The sequence below is a fragment of the Ornithorhynchus anatinus genome, chromosome 9, assembly GCF_004115215.2.
Source record: "Ornithorhynchus anatinus isolate Pmale09 chromosome 9, mOrnAna1.pri.v4, whole genome shotgun sequence".
Taxonomy (NCBI): domain Eukaryota; kingdom Metazoa; phylum Chordata; class Mammalia; order Monotremata; family Ornithorhynchidae; genus Ornithorhynchus; species Ornithorhynchus anatinus.
This window is the reverse complement of record NC_041736.1, coordinates 19555054-19575421: the sequence shown is the minus strand read 5'-3', so window position 1 is coordinate 19575421 and position 20368 is coordinate 19555054. Positions and strand designations below refer to the sequence as shown.

The 20368-nt window shown below is 49.7% G+C and overlaps 1 protein-coding gene across 1 annotated transcript; it reads right to left on the bottom strand.

Annotated features, from left to right (window-relative positions):
• Positions 1-2677: 2677 nt before the first annotated feature.
• HOXD1 (homeobox D1) lies at positions 2678-9429 on the bottom strand. Its single transcript, XM_029072257.2, has 4 exons — positions 9361-9429; positions 8244-8306; positions 5394-5739; positions 2678-3864 (listed from the first exon to the last, which is right to left on the bottom strand). Exons 1-4 carry the CDS (start codon positions 9427-9429, stop codon positions 3530-3532), a joined length of 813 nt encoding a protein of 270 aa, XP_028928090.1. The 3' UTR covers positions 2678-3529.
• Between the last annotated feature and the right edge of the window lie 10939 nt (positions 9430-20368).

Genomic DNA, 20368 nt, shown 5'->3' with positions numbered 1-20368 from the left:
CCCCCTCACACTTCATCCTGACATAGTCTTGCTTCTATCTGTTATATCCTTGTTCTACTCCCTCTATTTGTAAATAATTTATGTCTGCCTGCCTTCCTTACTAGATTATAAACCCTGAGAAGGCAGGGACCATGTTTTCTTTTTCATGTACACTCCCAAGTGTTTAGTACCGGGCTGTCTTCACAAGATAGGCCCTGAATAAATATTACTGGTGATGATGATGATGATGATGGGGGTGGTGATGATGATAACATTAATGATGATAGTTTTCTCTTCAAACTTTCCTTTTGATTTTGTTCTTTTTTGTTCCATTTATCTGTTTATTTTGTATGCCCAGCTCTACTGAAATGTTCTTTTTTATCTGCACTATAACCATAAGGTGAAGTAGAATATTTAAATGGACCTATGAGTCCTGACGGCTCTGGTTCTGAATAGTTGTTATGATGGAGCCAAAGAATGGTCAAATCGCAATCAAACCAGAGAAAAATCCTAATTTACATGCTCAGATGAGTATTTTTACATTAGTTAGACATGTCCACTAAATTTTCATTTTAAAACCACAAATTAAGATTCAATGATGGGTATTTTGCTTGTTGAGAGCTCTGTGGTCAGGACAAAGCATCTTTCTGAAGTTTATCCGATTCTGAGGTTTTTCAAATTCAATATTCTGCAAATATAGAACATTTATTTGACCATAAAAATTAATTAAGAGCCTCAGAACTATTCCTGACCAGAACCTGCTCCCACTGGAAAGAATATGAATAGCCTTACTTTTTTCAATCTCCTGCTGCAACATATATGTGGTGGCAAAATATATCCAATTGAATCCATCTTTTGAGAATCTAAATTACATTCATTTGGGGTTTTAAATGAGGGTGTCCTTCAGTTGCCCATTACTCACACTATGAAGCTGTGAAATGCCACAGATCTTCTATTAAATGCTTTATTTCTTTACTCTCATTCACTGCCCAGGAAAAAGACACACAATCATTATGTAAAGTCAAAGGGGCATTGAATTAGTCAATCATATAGCAACCATAAACTTGAATTGTGTATTCATTCTTGCAGTAGTGCTCCAGGGATGAAATTAGCATTTATTGTTGGGACTCTTGTTGGATATAAATGGAACTCTTCCAGCAGTGCCTGGTTTTGGGTCGCACAGCCTGAAAAGGGTAAAGCCGAACCTGATCTTCATAGGCAAAACAACATAGCAAGTTAATATCATTCCCTGAATAGTTCAGGAAGGAAAAAAGCCATGGGACATTTAGCCTGGATGATGAGGACTAGATACATTATTGAAATTCAGCTCTCCTTCCTTCTTCTCTGTGATCTTCAGTCAGGCTACCTGACTCCCTTATTTGGTGACCATTTACTTCCATTTTCTTGGATCAAACTCCTGAAGACCCTGCTTCCCTCTGTGGGGCTTTCAGGGTGTCCACATTTAGTCATTTTTTCTGACACTTCCAACCCCAGGTGTCCTTTCAATACTATGATTAAGTGTGGGTGGGAATTTGTGTGTGTGTGTGTGTGTGTGTGTGTGTGTAAGAAAGTTTTTAAGGCTATCCAGGGTCATCAGTAATAGTCACTACTGCAGTGATTGTCAAAGAACAGCACTGAACTATACTTACAAAGAAACCACAGATTCTTCAAAGAATATATCCATCAGGATGTGTGAGATTGGGTGTTCTGGTTTTTTTTCAAAAGAGCAACTTCTCCCCACAGAGGCTTGTTTTTTCAAAGAGAGGGGGAAGGGAGTTGAGAAAATGGCCAAGCGCAGGGGTATTTTTTTTTGTTTAGGTGTAGATTTGAATGCTTATCAAAGAAAGGACCATTATAATGTCAAAGGCCTCTGCAAGGAAGACCGGAGGTGACTGTAAACTAGCATCCTTCAGGTCCTTTGAAAAAGCAACAGAACGGAGGGTTTGCTGTTGTTTTAGTAAGACCTAATTAGCATCAAGTTGTTGAAGGGCAGATGGTCCAACATAAGAATAATATTGATAGACTACATTTTTTTTGAGTGATAGCCCTTATTTTCCAACCAGCTTTATGAACTATGGCCTCGTTCTCTATTCTTCCCTAAACTCTTGAACCAGGAAAATAGTAGACCAGAAGTTTTGAACTTAGCCATTCAGTATCATTTATTTTTAGACTAGAAAAGGAAACCTTAGGTGAGTCGTCCGTAGCCTAGACCACTAAAAGCTCTAAGGCACTGGGTTCTGAATATTCACAGAAACACCCTGGAAGTTGAACATTTAGTGAGTTACCCAAAACTAAACGGTATTTTCTTCTCAGTAAGTAGTTTGGCCTGGCATACGGGGCGTTATTTTACTGAGCAAACAACCACGTGATCCCTTTGACTTTCACCCTCCTTTGTAATTCTTGACTTTGAAACTGTGAATTCAGATGCTGGGTTGTGTTTGATGCGCAGCTGTCTTTCAGAAATCACTAACCAAGAGAACAAAAACAAAAGCCTTCTTCACCTCTTCTCCTTTTGTCACGATGGGAGACAAAGAGACACAATAGCTTGTGTCTTTCTACCTTTAAGAAAACCCCACAGTCCATCAGAAATCATACCGATATTAAACTACAAAAGGAGGTCTTGACCATTAATCCTCAATGGGACCAAGGATAGAAGAAACAGGAGAGGGGAGAAAAGGTGGCTGGGAGGGAGAGACAAAGTAGAGAGAATAACGACACTAGAGTATTTCACTTATACGATTTCACTTGAGAGAGATGTCATGAGGGCTGTAACTTTTATTACAAATTTTTTTTACATGCTATTCCATTAGCTGTCATATCCCGAGTTAATTGCAAGCAAGTCCTGTTAAAAATATATGTATGTATGTACACACACAAAGTCAGGCACAAGTAGCACTGAGGTGTGGCTTCCCCTCCATACTACATGGAATTAATCTTTACAAGTTCTGCTACTAACTGATGGGCGATTGTATCTTTGCTCAGGCACGTGAAGAGGTAGGAATAGCTTTAAAAGAAGAAACCTGTAGTGCAAATGTTAAGAACTTCACCGAAGCAGCTCAGCTGCCAGCGGCATCTTAACCATCTTTGGTCAGCTAACAAGACTGAATCCTCATCACCCCGTCACTTCAAAAAAAAAAAAGGATCTTTGCATATATAGAGGCTTTGGTTTCTTAGGGGGCTATGGGACTAACGGGATGCCGCCCTGAACCCAGATTTTCATAAGGCCGGTTAGGAAAGTTAGCAGCGTGGTTTGGACTGGCAGCAGGGTGCCGGTTTCCCTGATAAGACACATAAATAACATGTAAACAAGTCGCTTGAGAGCCTCAAAATAAGAAGGATACACAAAGAGCGTGGAACGCAACCATCAAAATGCTTCCGTTCCAAAGTGAAACTTCCTATCAGTGCAATCTTTTGAGCTCCCTCCCCCTTACCCCCAACTCCCTGGCGTGGGTTAAATCTGGCTTCTTGGAGGGGTAGGTGGTTCTGGAGCTGGAGCTTGGAGCGTTCAAACAGCCCTCCGAGACTTAACCGTACTGGGCTGGGGTGTGAATCAGGAGGAGTCTTTGGTCGGGGAGGAGGATTCAGCCTTCTGAGCACACTTGGTAGGGCTCGTTCCTGAGAGAGGGGTGGGGAAGGAGGCTGCGGAAGGGGCGCTGGCCAGCTGCCCTTCCCTCTCCCTTTTCTTCTGTTTCATCCTTCGGTTCTGGAACCAGATTTTGACTTGAGTGTCGTTCAGCTGCAGGGAGTTGGCGATTTCTATGCGCCGGGCCCGAGTTAAGTATTTATTAAAATGAAACTCCTTTTCCAGTTCCGTCAGTTGCTTGGTGCTGAAATTTGTGCGAATCGTGCTGGAGGGGCTGTGAGCTCCAAACTCTGAGAGTTTGCCTGCAACGCAAGGAATGGGAAATCAGTGAGGGAGGAGGGAGGGGGGTGTCTGTCCTAGGAGAACTCGAGAAACCGACCGGCCATCGCCCCAAATGATCTAAATTTACTTTGGCGGGGGGGCCCAAATGGTCATTCATTCATTCATTCATTCATTCATTCACTTCATCGCATTTATTGAGTGCTTACTGGGTGCAGAGCACTGTACTAAGCGCTTAGGAAAGTACAGTACAGTAATAGAGACGATCCCTGCCCACAACGAGCTCACAATCGAGTTGAGTTTGTTTGTTTTGGGGGGAGGGGGGCAAATGGTCATTCATACATTCATTCCATCGCATTTATAGAGCGCTTACTGGGTGCAGAGCACTGTACTAAGAGCTTGGGGAAAAGTTCAATACAGCAATAGAGAAGATCCGAGCTCACAGTCGAGTTGAGTTTGTTTGGGGGTTTTGGGGGGGGGAGGGGGGAGGTGCCTCAAGGCCATTCAACTCGCTGCCCTCTGGCAGTAGGCAGCAAGGTGGGCAGAGAAATCCGTCCGGCTTTGCAAGTAACCTGCCTCAGAAGCAGCGTGGCTTAGTGGAAAGAGCCCAGGCTTGGGAGTCGGAGGACGTGGGTTCTAATCCCGACTCCACCAGGTGTGCTTTAGGGCGAGTCACTTGATTTCTCCGCGCCTCAGTGACCACATCCGTAAAACGGGGTGAAGACTGTGAGCCCCACGTGGGACAGCCTGACTACCTTGTGTCCACCCCAGAGCTTAGAACAGTTCTTGGCACCTAGTAAGCGCTTAACAAATACCATTATTACTATTATCTGAAATCACAGCAACACCGGGTGAGATGTAAGAGCCCCGGGACCCCGGTCCATCGCGGGATGCTAGTTGGGACTCATTGACGGGAGAGCCAGGGGAGCCCCAAGATGGCATGGGCTTCATCCTCGGACCAGGGGAATTAGGCTGGGGGGCCAAGGAGGGCGGTGCGCTACACAGCCCGGTGTGGGCAGGAATTGTCCCTCTGTATTGCTGAATCGCACTTTCCCAGGCGCTCAGTACAGTCATTCATTCAAACTTATTGATTGAGCGCTTACTATGTGCAGGGCACTGTACTAAGCGCGAGCTTGGAATGTACAATTCGGGCACAGATAGAGACAATCCCTGCCCATCGACGGGCTCACAGGACAGCGCTCCGCACACGGTGAGCGCTCGATCGGAAGCAGCGTGGCTCAGTGGAAAGAGTCCGGGCTTGGGAGTCCGGGGTCATGGGTTCGAATCCCGACTCTGCCACTTGTCAGCTGTGTGACTGTGGGCCAGTCACTTAACTTCTCTGGGCCTCGGTTCCCCCATCTGGAAAATGGGGATGAAGACTGGGAGCCTCACTTGGGACAATCTGATTAACCTGTATCTACCCCAGCGCTTAGAACAGTGCTCTGCACATAGCACTTAACAGATACCAACATTATTATTATTAGGAAAGAGGCGAGGGGAGGGGAGAGACCCCCACACACACCCACACAAAGGTCGCCCGAGGACTACTTACTTTTCCTGGGCGCGTTTCTTTTCACTTTCATCCAGTCGAACGTGCCGAGGGCCGCGGGGAGCCCCGAGGGGGGCGAGGCGGACTTGGGGCAGGAGCCGGGGGCGGGGGAGCCGGTCTGGAAGCCCCCGGGGGACCGGTCGGGGGGCGGGAGGGGCGGTCCCGGAGGGGCGAAGCCCCCGTATTCCGCCGGGCCCCCGAGCGGCGGGGAGCCGCCCCCGGAGAAGACGGCCGAGGCGGCGTAGTGGACGCCTCCCCCGCCGTCCGTCGGGTGACCGGGCCCGCGGGGGAAATCGAGGCCCGGGCCCGGCGGCGGCGGGAAGCCGTAGTCGCCCGGCTGGTAAGAGACCTGGAGGCCGCACGGGGGGAAAGGGGGTCCCGGGGCTGGTCCTGGGGGGGGGCCCGGCCGGGGGTCCGAGCCGCAGTACCCGGGAGGAGGGAAGGCCCGCACCTCCCCGCATGGGACGTACTCCAGGTAGGAGCTCATGGCGGGGCGGGTGGGGGGCCCCGCGGAGCCTCCCTACACCCGCTCCTCTCTCCGAGCCATTGCCGGCGGCTCCGAAGGGGGAAATATTGGCCTAATATACCGCCGGGGGCGGGCACATGCTGCGGGCTGGCCAATGGCCCGCTCGCCCGCAGAGCCCCCCCCACACACACCCTGGGATGCAAACTTGGCCGAGGGGGATGGACGCCGCTGCGAAGCGCTCCGCAGGACCCCGGGAGCTTGCCCGGACTGCAGGGGGACCCGCTCGTTTTGGGGGTGAGGGGGGAGACGGGGAGACCCCCCCCACCAGGTCAACCCCAGGCAGCTCCCGGGACAGGTAGGAGGCCGGGGATGGGCGACGTTGATTGGGGGGGGGGGCGGGCTTGTGGGCAGGGATGGTTCCTCCTTCTTGCTGCATTGTACTTTCCAAGCGCTTAGCACAGTGCTCTGCACACAGCAAGCGCTCGCTGAAGACGATCGAGTGAATGAATGCTGTGAGCCCGTTATTGGGCAGGGATTGACTCTATCTGTTGCCGAATTGTACATTCCAAGCGCTTAGTACAGTGCTCTGCACACAGCAAGCGCTCACTGAAGACGATCGAATGAATGAATGCTGTGAGCCCGTTATTGGGCAGGGATTGTCTCTATCTGTTGCCGAATTGTACATTCCAAGCGCTTAGTACAGTGTTCTGCGCACAGTAAGCGCTCAATAAATACTATTAAGTGAATGAATGAAAGAAAGGCACTGGCGCTGACGGTGGAAAGTGACGGCTGGGGACAGGAGAGAAGATTCTATTTCTTTATATTGATGTCTTTTTATTCAGGGCTTAGAACAGTGCTTTGCACATAGTAAGCGCTTAACAAATACCCTCATTATTATTATTTTTGTTCGTACTGATGTCTGTCCCTCCCCCTCAGAATAATAGTGATGGTATTGGTTAAGCGCTTCCTATGTGCCAAGCACGGTTCTAAGCGCTGGGATAGACACCAGGTAATCAGGTTGTCCCAGCTGGGGCTCACAGTCTCAATCCCCATTTTATAGATGAGGGAACTGAGGCCCAGAGAAGTGAAGTGGCCTGCCCAAAGTCACATAGCACACGAGTGGCGGAGTCGGGATTAGAACTCACGACCTCTGACTCCCAAGCCCGGGCTCTTTCCACTGAGCCACGCTGCTTCTCAAGACCGTGAGCTCGTTGTGGGCAGGGACTGTCACCCTTTGTTGCTGTACTGTACTTTCCCAAACTCTTAACACGGTGCTCTGCACACAGTAAGCGCTCAATAAATACGACTGGATGAACTGAATGAAGGAAGGAAGGAGAGGGATCTTTAGCAGCTGGGAAAGAGAAGGGCTGTGATAACCCCCCTCCAAAGCCAAGGGATTTGAAAGAAACATGGAAGTGGGAAGCTTCGGGGCTGGTCCAAGCACCGTCCAAAGTCGGGGGAGGGGGTGGGGGTGGGGTTCCCTCTTTCTTTCTTCCTTACCGCTTCGTGTTTTCTTTCCATCGTTTTTCACTCCTGACTCAAGGGATGTGACTTGTACTGTGAGCTCCATGTGGGACCTGATTATCTCCTGTCTACGTCCCGTGCTTAGTACAGTGCCAGGTACGTTATAAGTGTTCAACAGATACCACGATTATTAGTATTCTTATTACCATTATTAGAATAAACACAGGGCGGTAAAATCAGGTCAAGCTATTAAGCCTTGATTCCTAAACCCGCAATCAAGTCTTTTTTCTTTTTTCCCCGAAGGGGGCTTAAGTACCTAGACGAGAATAGTGGCATCTGTTCATCTTTTGACATTTCTTTTCACAGAATTTCCTAGTCAGCTCCCTCCCGCCCCAACCCCAATCCCGTCTTTGGAGGTGAGACCTAATGCGCCGAACTTTGACAGAAGTTAAAATTTGGTATTTTTTCTGGGAATTTTCCCCACTCTGAGTACACCGCGCCTCTACCAGAGACCATTGACTGTCATTCCTAAAAGCAGGAAAGCCTGACTGATGGCAAAACACGCTTTCCCTCTAGTTCTCTCTCCGCTCATATCCGGGCTTCCTGTCGTAGAAGTGCTGTAGATGCATCCTTGATGGGGGTTCTTTCTAAGGCGTTCGTCTTGGGGGGCTTAAATGCATTCCGACAGCTGTTGGAATCTGGAAGGCTCGGACTTTCTTGTACCTCGCAGCAATTAATGCTTCTGTTCCAGCAGATAAGTGCTGCGTCGTCTCTTGTGAGTAAAATCTGAGGGTTTACAATGTTAATGGGATCACGTCTTTCCCTTGATAATATGGCTTTGTTTGCTGAGTGGAATCGGGAAATGAAAGCGAAACTGGCACCGGAAATACAGTAGAAAGAAGTTTATGGGGTGAAAACTTTACCAACTTTTCAACACCTTCAGCCCGTCCTTTTTTAAAAAAAAAATCGTCCTTTTTCTTGGGCAGCTGGGAAAGAAAAAGAAAGAAATAGAGATGAGCCTTTATTTTTTAAACGCAGGTTGCGGGTGGGACATTTTCTCCTGAAACTGTAGGCGTTATATCAAGGCGGCTACAGTTGGCTTTTTCTATTGAACTTGAAAATCGGATCCATTACACACTGCTGTTCCAGGGCGGTTGTTAGTTTTGTTATTGTCTTTTCTGATCCATTGATCACATAAGAGCGATTGAGCCCTTTCCTAATCCACCACTTTAGTCAATCTGGCAAACACAAAGGCATCAGAGTCTGGAAGCTGATGCCTTGAAATGATATGGATGTCGTGAATAAACAAAGGAATACAGAAGGTGTAAGTGCTTGGAGGCAGGAGAGTTGAGTGGACCCAAGATGGGAAAAGAGAAGAACGAACTCTAGTTCCAGAGACTCCGTCTTGCGGGCGTTCTTCAGACAGAACCGGAAAATAGGCCTGATTCCACATTTCCATGCTTTAAACAAGTCGGAGCGGATTTGCCCACTTTGACCTTAATTGTGCTGTTTCGGTCTTGTCCTGCTGTCAAGCTAAAGATGGAGGACTTCAGAATCAGTAGTTTTTCAAAGAAGGAAAAGATGCTTCCGTAGTTACTGGGTGAAGAGAGGGGCAGAACTCTCAAGTTCAAAAGCAGCGTCCTTTCCCCCCTGAGCTGAGCGATAACTACGTCTGCAGTGCAAGCTGGTTCCACACGCTTTTCAAAGACGACAGTACATTAGTCTTAATGGGAGACCACCCTACCCTGTCAAGGAGAAATTGATACAAGGCTCAACGCCTGGAATTCCTGAAGGAAGCTTGGGTTTGAAAGGCGTTTGGGCAGCCCCACTTCTATTAATCCACACGAAAGCTTTCCAGTGTGCAAAGTGGGAAGGAACCACATTTATGTGTTTGAGGAGGAACTTGGACCACAAGCTGACTGCAAGATAGGGTTTCAAGGCGGAAAATCGACTTTGAATTGCTCAGCAATTCTGGACAGATCCCAATACTTTGGAGGCTTATTCTTTTCGAAATGAAGACAATTGAAGAGGCTGAGTTACCATCTCCTTGAAGAATCTGAGCTCGTTCTCACCATAAACCTTAACACTGAAGAATTCGTCATTCGCCATATCATTTTCCTGGGACACAGTGTTGAGATTTGGAGATGGGGTGGTGGGGAGGGAGGGAGGAGCCCCGAAAGACCCAAAAAATTGGACATTTTGACTTGGTTGAAGAATTCTAAATTCAGGAGATAACTTTTAAAGCTTTCCTGATCGAATTGTTGACAGAAATTAGTTCATACCCACTGCTGAGTTTCCAGCCCACAGATCCTCCTCCCCTACCAAAATCTGTGGGGGGGGGGAGAATATTGGTTAAACGCTTACCACGTGCCAGGAACTCTTCTAAGCACTGGAAAAGATTTAAGCTCATCAGGTTGGACACAGTCCCTGTCCCACATGAGGCTCACAGTCTTAATTCCCATTTTACAGATGAGGAAAAAAGTGAAGTGACTTACCCAAGGTCACACAGCAGACAAGTGGCAGAGCCTGGATTAGAAGCCAGATCCTTCTGACCCCCAGGCCCGTGCTTTATCCACTAGCCATGCTGCTTCCCCTGCAAGATCCAACTCATGAGGGCTTCTCGCCCCTAGGTTCAGTGGTTGCTTCACTTCGAAGAAAAGGGTCGAGGGCAGGTTTCGCATCCAGTCCGGGCCAGGGAGAACAGGGAATCGAGAACGATTCTTCTCCATTATAAATCTTTCCCCAAAGGAAGTAAATCTAAACATCTCCAGAGGGAATAGGAAAGGAATTCTTATGATGTTATATAATGCATGTGGGTGGTGATTGGGGAGGGGGGTGCTGTATAGGGAGGTGCATGCGGGCATGTGTGGGTGTGACAGAGAGAGAGGAGAGAGAGGCGGGAGAAGAAATGAATATGAATATGGAATTGAGAGAACATTAAGGATAGTCATTTCCGCAAGGAAAACAATACCAATCTCCCGACCTATTAATTCTTTCAGGTCGTTTGCCCTGCTGTGTTTGAGGCCTCTTCGCAGCTGGAGGTGTCCGGGTCCTGTTTGAAGTAGGAATGTTTTGTGAGCTCCCCCATCGTCGCCACCGTCTCCCACGGACCTGCTTCCCCTCCCATAAAAGTGGGAATGTCGGACACTTCCTGCTCAAGGTCCCAAGGGTGTGTTGGGGGAGGAGGAGGGGAGAAAGGTCTCTCCGCCTTCATCCTGATATCTCCAACGCCCCACCCACCCACCCCTTGGAATCGCCATAAGGAGGTCCCTTTCCACCCAAGCCTTCCCCTTCCATCCTCCATCCCATCGGGGAACTGCGGGGACGGGGAGGTGGGGAGACACGTGCGGGAAAAGAGAGAGAAAACGGGGACTATTCAGGAGGAGAGAACCCCGGAGAGCCTGTGATTTATGGGCGAGCAGGAGGAAGGCATGGAGGGAGACGGGAGTCTTTCTGCCAGTTTTGCAGTTTTCAGCAGAGTCCTCGCTTTCCTCTTGGGGAAAGGAAAATCCTAACCTTTTCTCGGGAAAAACCAATGAGCAGTCCAAGGTTAGCCTCTCCGGCGAAGCCCCCAGATGTGTCCCAGAGCAGTCTCCCCCTCCACCCACCCCCACGAGGAATCCTGGGAGTCAAATCGTGTGGCTTGCACATTCTCAGAGGAGGGGGCTTGGATTACATGGAACTACCAGGGGCGTCTATGCCTCACCGACCTCCTTCGGGAGATTAATCATCCCAGAGGGAAGGACCTGGAATTTCAAACCAACAGCTGTATTCTACGCCTGTGCCAGCTTCAGAGGTGGGGCAGTAGGAGCAGGGTGGCCTAGTAGGAAGAGCACAGGTCTGGAACCTAGAAAAGCAGGGTGGTCTGTTGGAAAAAGCACGGGTCTGGGAGTCAGAAAGACCTGGGTTCTAATCCTCTTTCTCCCATCTGTCTGTTGACTTGCCTTAGGCAAGTCACTTAAATTATCTGTGCCACAGTTCCCTCATCTGTGAAATGATGATCAAGACTGTGAGCCCCAGGTGGGACACAGACTGTGTCCAACCTGATTAACTTGTATCTACCCCAGCGCTTAGTACAGTGCCTGGTACATAGTAAGTGTTTAACAAATACCATGAAAAAAGACCTGGATTCCATTCCCAGCTCTTGCACTTGACTGCTGTGTGACCTTGGGCAAGTCTGTGACAGATAAGTCTGTAACTGTAACTCCTCTGTGCCTCAGTTCTGTCATATGTTAAATTGGGGATACAACACCTGTTCTTCCCCTTAAACTGTGAACCCCATGTGGGACAGAGATTGTGTCCAACCTGATTAACTTGCATGCACCCCAGCGCTTAGTACGGTGGCAGTAAGTGCTTAACAAACACCACCATTACTATTGTTATCAAGAGCCGAGTGAGGGGGGTGCATAGGGAAAGGGACTATGGTCACCCCAAGCCTTCTTTCTTATCACCCCTTTCATTAAAGGGAGGAAGGCGAGAAACCCAACAGCTGCTTTTCAGAGTCCTCGGGACTATAATGTAGCCCTGGGTCCCCTTCGCAGAGGGGTCGATGATGTCCTTTCCCGGGCCACTCGATGGAAGGTCGGACCACCATGGAGGGTGGAAGGAAGGAAGGCAGTGCTTTGGAGCCAACGGGCCTGGTGGAGGGTAGAGTTTGGGGTCCAAGAGACTCAAGATGTGAGAGAAAAGAGAATCCTGGGGGAGAGCCTGAGAAGCACCTGGAACCTACAGCGTCAAGAATTCGAAACTAGTGTCCGAGGGCAAATCATTTTACCTTTCTGTCCCCATTGCCATAAATTAGTATTTATTCAAGCAAGCCCTCAACACCAGGCTCTCTGACCCAGTGTGTTCCTCTGGAAAACTAGATGGAATAACGTGTGGTCTGACAAACCTAAGAGAGATGCTCTCTCCTCCCAAACATGTCAGTACAAATATTTCTCTCCACCCCCCACAAAAGGACTGGGGGGTTTGCCACTAAGCAGGAGACCTCACTGGGAGCTGAAAAAGCAAAGGAGGGTGGAGGAGGGAAAAACGCCCTGCAGGGTCCTATTTATACTTCTTGGACTCCTGCCAATCGGTCTCTCCTTCCCGCTGATTTACCCAAGGCCGGAAGGAGTTTCGTAAATACCTAGTCTGAAAGGAAAGGTGAAGTGGTCCTTTTTTATGGGTTGGGATTTTTCTTCGAATAAACCAAATGGCATTTCGGTGAACGGAAAGCAAGGCTGGAATAACTCTGTCTGAATCTGAGCAATCTAACCACGGTCTCGAAAGGCAGTCTGCTGATTCTTTAGTCCTGAAAACTGCTTTAAAAAAAACCAAAACAAAATTCCTCAAAGAAACCTGGAATGAAAATATTCAAGATCCTAGCTAGTCCCCATCAAAGAGGGGAGAGTCATGTGACTCAGGTTGGTAGCTTTTATTGCCTTGAAAAACATACCCATACATTCAAGTTTACCTTCAAGTTCCACTCTACTCTTTCTCTTCTTTTTCCGCTCCCTCAGCCCTCAGCTTCCCAGGCAGATGAGGGAACAAGACATGTTCGAACTCCACACGGCAGTAAAAACCCCTTGGGTCAAGTACAAAAAGAAAACAAAAAGTTGAACCTTTTAGTGAAGTAATTTCCTCCTATTTGAATTCGGGCTTTCCTCCCTCCTTTTATGTCCAGTTATCTTGTGTCTGAGAGTGTTTGGCTTTTAGGCAGTAAATTGGATTATACGGGCTGATTTTAGGATTTATGGAATTTGGTGTATAGGTTTGTATTTGGGGTGGTTGTGTGTTTATGAGCCGGAGGTAGGCTGTATGTGAACTAAGAGCAGCATGGCGTAGTGGATAGAGCACGGGGCTGGAAGCCAGAAGGTCATGGGTTCTAATCCAAGTCCGCCACTTGTCTGCTGTGTGACCTTGTGCAAGTCACTTAACTTCTCTGTGCTTCAGTTACCTCATCTCTAAAATGGGGATTGAGACTGTGAGCCCCACGTGGGATAGGGGACTGGATCCAGCCGATTTGCTTGTATCCATCCCAGCGCTTAGTACAGAGCCTGACATAGAATTAGCGCATAACGAGTACCATAATAATTTAGTGTTTAGATGTGCGAGCCGGTGCGTATACGTGTTGTGTGTAAGGACTGGAGGGGGTTGGAAGGGTAAGGACGAGAGGCCCTGTGGTTGACGATTGGCAGGGCCCGCCTGCGGCTGTCTCTGGGCGGCAGTGGTTGGCATGAGTTGTGTGACGGGGAAGCCGAGGGGGCCGATGCGGTTGCTACCTGCGGTTATCCAAACGGATCCCTCTTCCATCCCTCTATTCCCCTCCCCGGCTCTGCAGCTGCCCCTGTCCCTCCCTCCTGGAGCCGGGGGGTGATAGGGGGTTGAACCCTTTCGTTTGCCGGACCGGAGGAGGACCGGTCCCCCCTCGGCTGCGGTTTCTGGTCGGATCCCAGCTGGCCCAGACTCGCTCCGAAGTAGAAGGAACCGCTGTCGAGTGAAAAGTGCACACCGGGTGATTGATGAAGTCTTAATAGAAGCGGCCTCCTGCCCACCCCGCCCCATCCCTTCCCCCTTCCTTCCCTCCCCGCCCCTCTCGCTCGTCCTCCCTCCTCCTCCTCGCTGAGGAGGGGGGAAACTCGCCTTTTGGCTTTCAGAAAACATTTCATGTCGATTTAAACCCCCACCTCCCCCCAACCCCCGTTACTGGACCGCAAGACAATTCGTGGGCTCAAACAGATGTGATGCGCTCCGCCGTCATGTGACTCCGCCGCCGCCCAATCCGGACTCGCAACGGCCCTTTGTGTTGCCAGTCTGGAGAATCGGCGGCTTTGTTCCCCGCGGGGTGGGGATGCGGGGGGCAGGGAAGCTCCCGCCCTCGAAACGGGGTGTCCCCCTCCCCCCGCAAACCCCTCCCCCAGCCACCTCCCTGCACCGAGCCGGGCGCGCTGGAGGCGCTTCCTTCCTTTGTGTGCCTGAAAAGAACCGGGGTGCAATCGGTAGTCTCCTGGCTAAGAAGCAAAGGGGGGGGGGGGGAGTCCCTCTCTCCCCTCCTCGGACCCCCTTCCCTCGAGTTCCTCCCCGCCATCCTTCCTCGCCCGCCCTGCGTCCCCTGGAAGAAGGACTCGAGGTTGGATGGTGCTTTGCGGGATTGGAACAATAGGCCAGGTTTCTCCCTCTTCTCTGGGTTTTCCCGGGAGGGAAGGGGGGAAGATGGCCAAGATCCGCTTTGCTTCATCTCTTAGTGCCCTCCCTCCTTCCCCTCCCCCGGCTCCTCTCCCCTCTCCCACCCAGCATCTCTCCTCCTTTTAGCCAGTCCTGGGAGATCGGGCTTGATTTCAAAAGGGGACTCCAGGCCTAGAGGTACAACACCTTCCTGGCCGACCCCACCCCCCCACTGTCTGGATGTTCTTTTTTCCCCAAAGATACCAATCCCCACCCCTTAAGCGAGTGGTAAACTGCCGAAGATGGAACGGCCCCCTATGGAAAGGGCCCCAGGGGTAGGGGGATACACTGGGCGCTTGCCCCCAGACTTTGCTTTCCAGCTCGCCCAGGTGGATCGCCCATAGCTCAGCCCTCTCTGGTCTGTGGGCAGTTCAAAGCGATTTAGTCGGGTGAGGGAGTACGGTCCTTCGTCTCCCTCTTGGCAGGGGATCGCTGGTCCTGTTATCTGCTCCGCATACACCTTCCGCGGGGCGTATATCTAGTGACGGTAAGGCTGGTCTTGCCTTTCTCCAGCCTAGGGCCGGGCCCTACACCAGTTCGGGATGCTGCAGTTGGCCTCGAGGCTGGGAGTGAGAAGTGTGAGAAGCAGCGTAGCCTAGTGGATAGACCACGGGCCTGGGAGTCAGAAGGACCTGGATTCTAATTCCAACTCCGCCACTTGTCTGCTGTGTGACCTTGGGCAAGTTACTTCAATTCTCTCTGCCTCAGTTACCTCATCCGTAAAATGGGGATTAAGACTGTGAGCCCCATGTGGGACATGGACTGTGTCCAACCTGTTTAACTTGTACCTACCCCTGAGTTTAGTATCATTCCTGACACATAGCGCTTAATAAATACCATTTTTTTTAAAGTGGGACCCAGAGGGAAGCCATCAGGTGATGTGCTGGGGTATAAGGAATTAGAACTTTAATTGGTAGGGAAGGAAGCAAAAAGATAAAAAATGAATTGGGCCTTAGATTTCCCTCCCTCCCCTCCTCTCCACTCCACCCCCATGGCAGGCAGGGCTCATTTTCCTGTCTTCTCTGTACTCCCTCCCTCCCTCCACCCCTTCTAAAATGCCGGTGGCCAGGACCGGGGGGGCCTCAAGCCATCCCCGGGACCTTTCAGACCCTACTACTCCTGATAGGGCACGGGCCTTCCCCTCTCCTATCTTTATTCTGTGGCTGCGACCTACCGTTTCAGGAAGAAGAGTTCAAGGAAAATACAGATTTCTGGGTGTAAGCTAGCAGCAGAAAATGCCCGAAACACCAGGTGATTGCAATTCCAAGGAACAACTGCAACTTCCCCCTCCTTGTAAAACATAGCAGTGGCCCACCTGTCTAGCCCGGGGGAGCAGAATGGCTCCTCTCCTAACTTCGTCTAAATTGGACACGGTATACAGCAGGGTATGCAGGTGGCTCGGTAGATGAGGAGCCGAGACTCACTGGCTGGCTGTCGAAGAGCACCTTGACTCAGAGGTCAACGGGCTGAAGGCCGAGGCCTAGTGGAGCCGCCAGTATAGGAAATCACTATCTTTCAATATCCCTTACAGATAGAAATTCGAAAAATCTTGTTCAGCAAGGTTAGCAGCCTCTGGGGTCTTAGAAACCAATCCGCCTGATGTGTCTCCGACAGGCAATGGGCTTGGGGCGGGGAGGAAAGGAACATGCCTCTCTCTCTATCTTTGTGTGTGTGTGTGTGTGTGTGTGTGTGTGTGTGTGTGTGTGTATCTCTGTCTCCATCGTTCATGCATTTAAAAGCCTCGTCTAAGGAAGCTGTGCGTTGGATTTCATTCATTCATTCAATCGCGTATATTGAGCGCTTACTGTGTACAATCTGATGTTCGTCGATGACCCTGAGACTGGAGGGTTTTTTTGTTGTTGTTGTTGTTGATTGTTTCTCTCTCAGGGCTTGGGATGAGTAAGGAGTCTAAAAATCCCAGCAGCAGAATCCGGGTTTCCCATCTCGCCCCCGCCCCCCGCCCCGCCCCACCCACGTTGGTCCCTCCGGCCTGGGATTCCCGCAGCTGGGCATCCCGCTCTTGGTCCCCCCTATATCCCGGGCCCCGGCTTCCCTGGCTACTTTCCCCAGCTCCCTCCACCTTCCCTCCACCATTCCTCGAGCTCGCTATCTGCGAAATGGCGACCAGACCTCCCTGCAGGCGACCTCCCCGGGGCAGGCCCCGAGCAGATCTGGTGCGACTCCCCCCTCGCCCCCCCCCCCACGTCCTTGGCTTGGTCTGGCTGTCCCCGATGCACCTCCAGCACTGAGGTCGCCCACACACAGTCCTCCTTCCCCTCCCTTCCCCACCACCAGCTTCTTCTCTCCCCTATGGGGGTGGGGGAAGAGGCCTGGAACTGGGGGTTGGTAGCTGCCCTCGGGGAACCAGGCCCCGGCCTAGGCCCTGTCAGGGCCTTCCCTTGTCCTCCCTTCTCGAATCAGCGCTGCTCGCATTGTCTGCCGCTCTGCGCGGAGCCCGCTAGACATCCCGAGCTCTTGGGCCCTTGGACATGGGCTTGGCCTTCGCAGATGGCAGCCACCTCGTTGGGCGACCCCGGAGTCTGGACCGGCTTGAGGTAGAGGCGACCCGAGTGCCAGGACTTGGGAGGGAGAGGTAGTGTAGCTGTGGGAAGGGGGAGAGAGAGGTTTGTGTGTCTGTGTGTGTGTGTGTGTGTCAAGTATGTGCCCAGCTGGACCAGGGGTCCACACCTCACCTTGAGAGGTTGGAAACTGAGCCAACCTTCCAGGACGCAAGTCCAGGTAAGAAGGGGCGCCAGCTTTGAACTCGCCCTCCTTCTGAGCCCCAGAACCAGACACTGAGAGATGGTTCTGATTCCGCACCCACAGACTGCCCAGCTCCCACGACCTTTCCTCTGTCAAGCAGAAATTCAACCAGCAGCAGCCTCCCGCCCCGCCCGGGGGCTACAGCATCGGATCGAAGCTGGGCAAGAGAGGAGAGACGGAGGGGTGGGCGGATCGTGGAGGTCTGAGACTGGGGGCTGGGACTTGGGCTGGGGCCTAAGGGCTGGGGCTGGGCCTGGAGGGCTGAGAGCTAGGGCTGACGGCTGGGGTTGAGGGCTAGGGGCTGCGGGGGGCGGGGGGAGGGGGGCTGAGTTGGGAGGTAAAAGAGCAGGGACAGTGGCGGGAGGTGTCACTTGAAAATAAAGGCTTGTAGCCCCTTGCGGATCAGCCCATCCGAAGGCGTTTTGTTTTCTCTGGGCTCGGATGGCTCACAACACTAATTGCGTGCACACAAGCAGCTGAATTTATGGTCAAGGCGAAAGCGGGCTCTTTATAATTTATGAAGTCTTAAATGGATATGCCGGGAGCAGGGTCGGTATGCCAGTCTCAGTGTCTCCCTCCTTCCTTTTCCCCTCCTTCTCTCCCGAGTAACACACCCTCCAAATGCAGCCGGCCCCCGGAAAACCTCCTTTTGACAATTCTCTTAGGATCGCGGGCTTCCACCGGCCGCCGTTACAGCCACGTCTCCACGCCCCATCCCTGGAGCCTGGGAAACCAGGAGCAACCGAATTTACCTATCACAAGGTCGCTCCCCTCCCCACATCAACGACAGGACTCGAACGGACGGAATTGTAAACTTTGACCCTCTGAAATGGAAGCTGGAGTTGTGGGGGGCGGGGGAGGAGTGGTGGGGAGAGGGCAGAAACCGCAACCCATAACCCCAAAAGATCCCTCTCCTGCCCCCACATCCAGCTCCACCTTAGCGAACCTTCTGCCCAGCGATCCAGGTCCCACCGACGAAAGTGGCTCCAACTGTCGCTCTTTTCATTTTCAAACGGATATGCCTCCTGCCCGAATATGAGGAGAAGCATTGCTGTCAACCAGGCCAGGCACCATTTAAAATCTAATCCATGAAACCCTAAGCCGCAGATAACACTTGGCTCTCTGCAGACAGCCGCAGACTCAGCAGATACACACGCGGTAGCAAACTACCGTATGAAACCCCCGTAGCAATGATGCATTATGTATTTTTTTTATTTATGAGAGGAAAAGGAGATGAAAAAAATCCGGCTGAAACCTCAACAGCCTGCCGATTCATCTATTTAATATTTAGCCAGTCGAGAAAAGGTCGGTATTTTCCCGGAGAGGCCGTGTGCCATTTCTTTGATTCTCTAATAGCTTTTTTAAAAAATGATTTCTTCCGAGATAATTATAAATTCTGCCTAGTGATGCAAATTTCCATAGAAAACAATTTTAAGTCTTGAAATGGGTAAAATATGTCTTCGTTTGAAGTCGTTTATTCTGTTGATTTGTTTTTACAGATCTACAACATGTATATTGAAATCTGCTTGGGTCGAAGTGAAATTTAGCAAAAAGGATACATTTTTTTCTCCAACCTAACATGCCATTTTTAAAACAGCACAAAGAAACAAGGTAACTAAATATTATTTTGAGTCATTATCCAGCGAAACACAAACATCAAAATAGAAACTGTTGCTGTTTGACCAGAATATGAGGAGTTAAAATATTTCCACACAAAAGGAATTGCCACCTCTCTTCAGCAGTGGATGGAGAAGAAGTTGCAGTATTTGTCAAACCAAATAGAGATGAGTCATATTACTTGGCTGGAAATATAAAAGAATTGAAGCTTAACTGAAGGGTTTCCCCCCACAAAATGCCCACCAGAGAAACCATGTCTATTATTCTGGTCCTAGATAATGCCACTCGTACATTTACAAAAGGTTGATAAATCTTATATTTCGCAAAATCACTTAAAGAAACAGGAGTAAACGAGGTGTTTATAGGGTGCTGTTCCCTTTATGAAATGTTTCATTTTTACATAGGGATTGGCTGTCATAAGAAATGAGCTACTGGCCACCACAAAGGACAAAATGATGAATTGCGAACTGCATTTCCTAGTTAACAGCTCCTAGGAGCATCTCCAAAGGTTTGTGTTTCTGGACCTTTTCATATAAAGTTCAACTTTCTTAACGGCTTCTTTTGTGTGTGTGTCTTTTCTTTGATTGTCAATTTTCTTTCGAAGTCGATTTAATGCATAAAATAAGCTCGGGCCTCCCAAATTTAAATGAAGTTTACAAAAATTGATTTATGACTAGTAGAAAGACGACAGTATAAATATCAAAGGAGAGGCAGCTGCGCTGTGATCGCTATGGAAAAGCCCTAATGAAATCATCACTATTAAAACGGCTAATTTTTGCACTCTAGGATTTTTCTAGGTTCCAATAGCTGGAATGTCATAAAATAGCCCACAGAACGAATCTGGGTTTTAGAGCCCAGTCAATAAATACATGCCAACCTCTCAGAGGTCTTTGTATGCACAGTTCATCAGAAAGGAAATGGCCGGGGACCTGCTTGCGTTATTAAAACAGATACACTTCCAACTGAGAGCCACTTTTTTTTCTTCTAAATATCTGTTCAAAAAGTACCAGACAATCTGAAATCAATAAACTTCTTTCGTGGGTGTTAAGAAATGGGTAACGGCTATTGTGGAATGCCACAGTTGTGTGTTAACTCTATTAATGAATTACAATTTGCGGTCTTAATTAATCCTTACATAAACTACAAACACCAGCCACTGTTACAACTGTTCAAAACTACTCTCTCAACTAGTTCAGACCAAAGAGACTAAATAGGCGAAATGTAGCCACCGCGGACCTGATCGATCTCCCGAAGATAGGCTGAATAAATTCTACAAATATACACATAAATACATTAAGACAAGGATAAATAATCAGGGGGGGTACAAAATGACTCGCTCAAAATAATAAATACATATCATTTAGTCCTATGCAATCCTTACATTACGGAAGAATCTATAAATTAACGTCTCTGAAATAAGCTTAGATGCAGGCGAGTCTCCGCCACTCACAATTGGTCTATA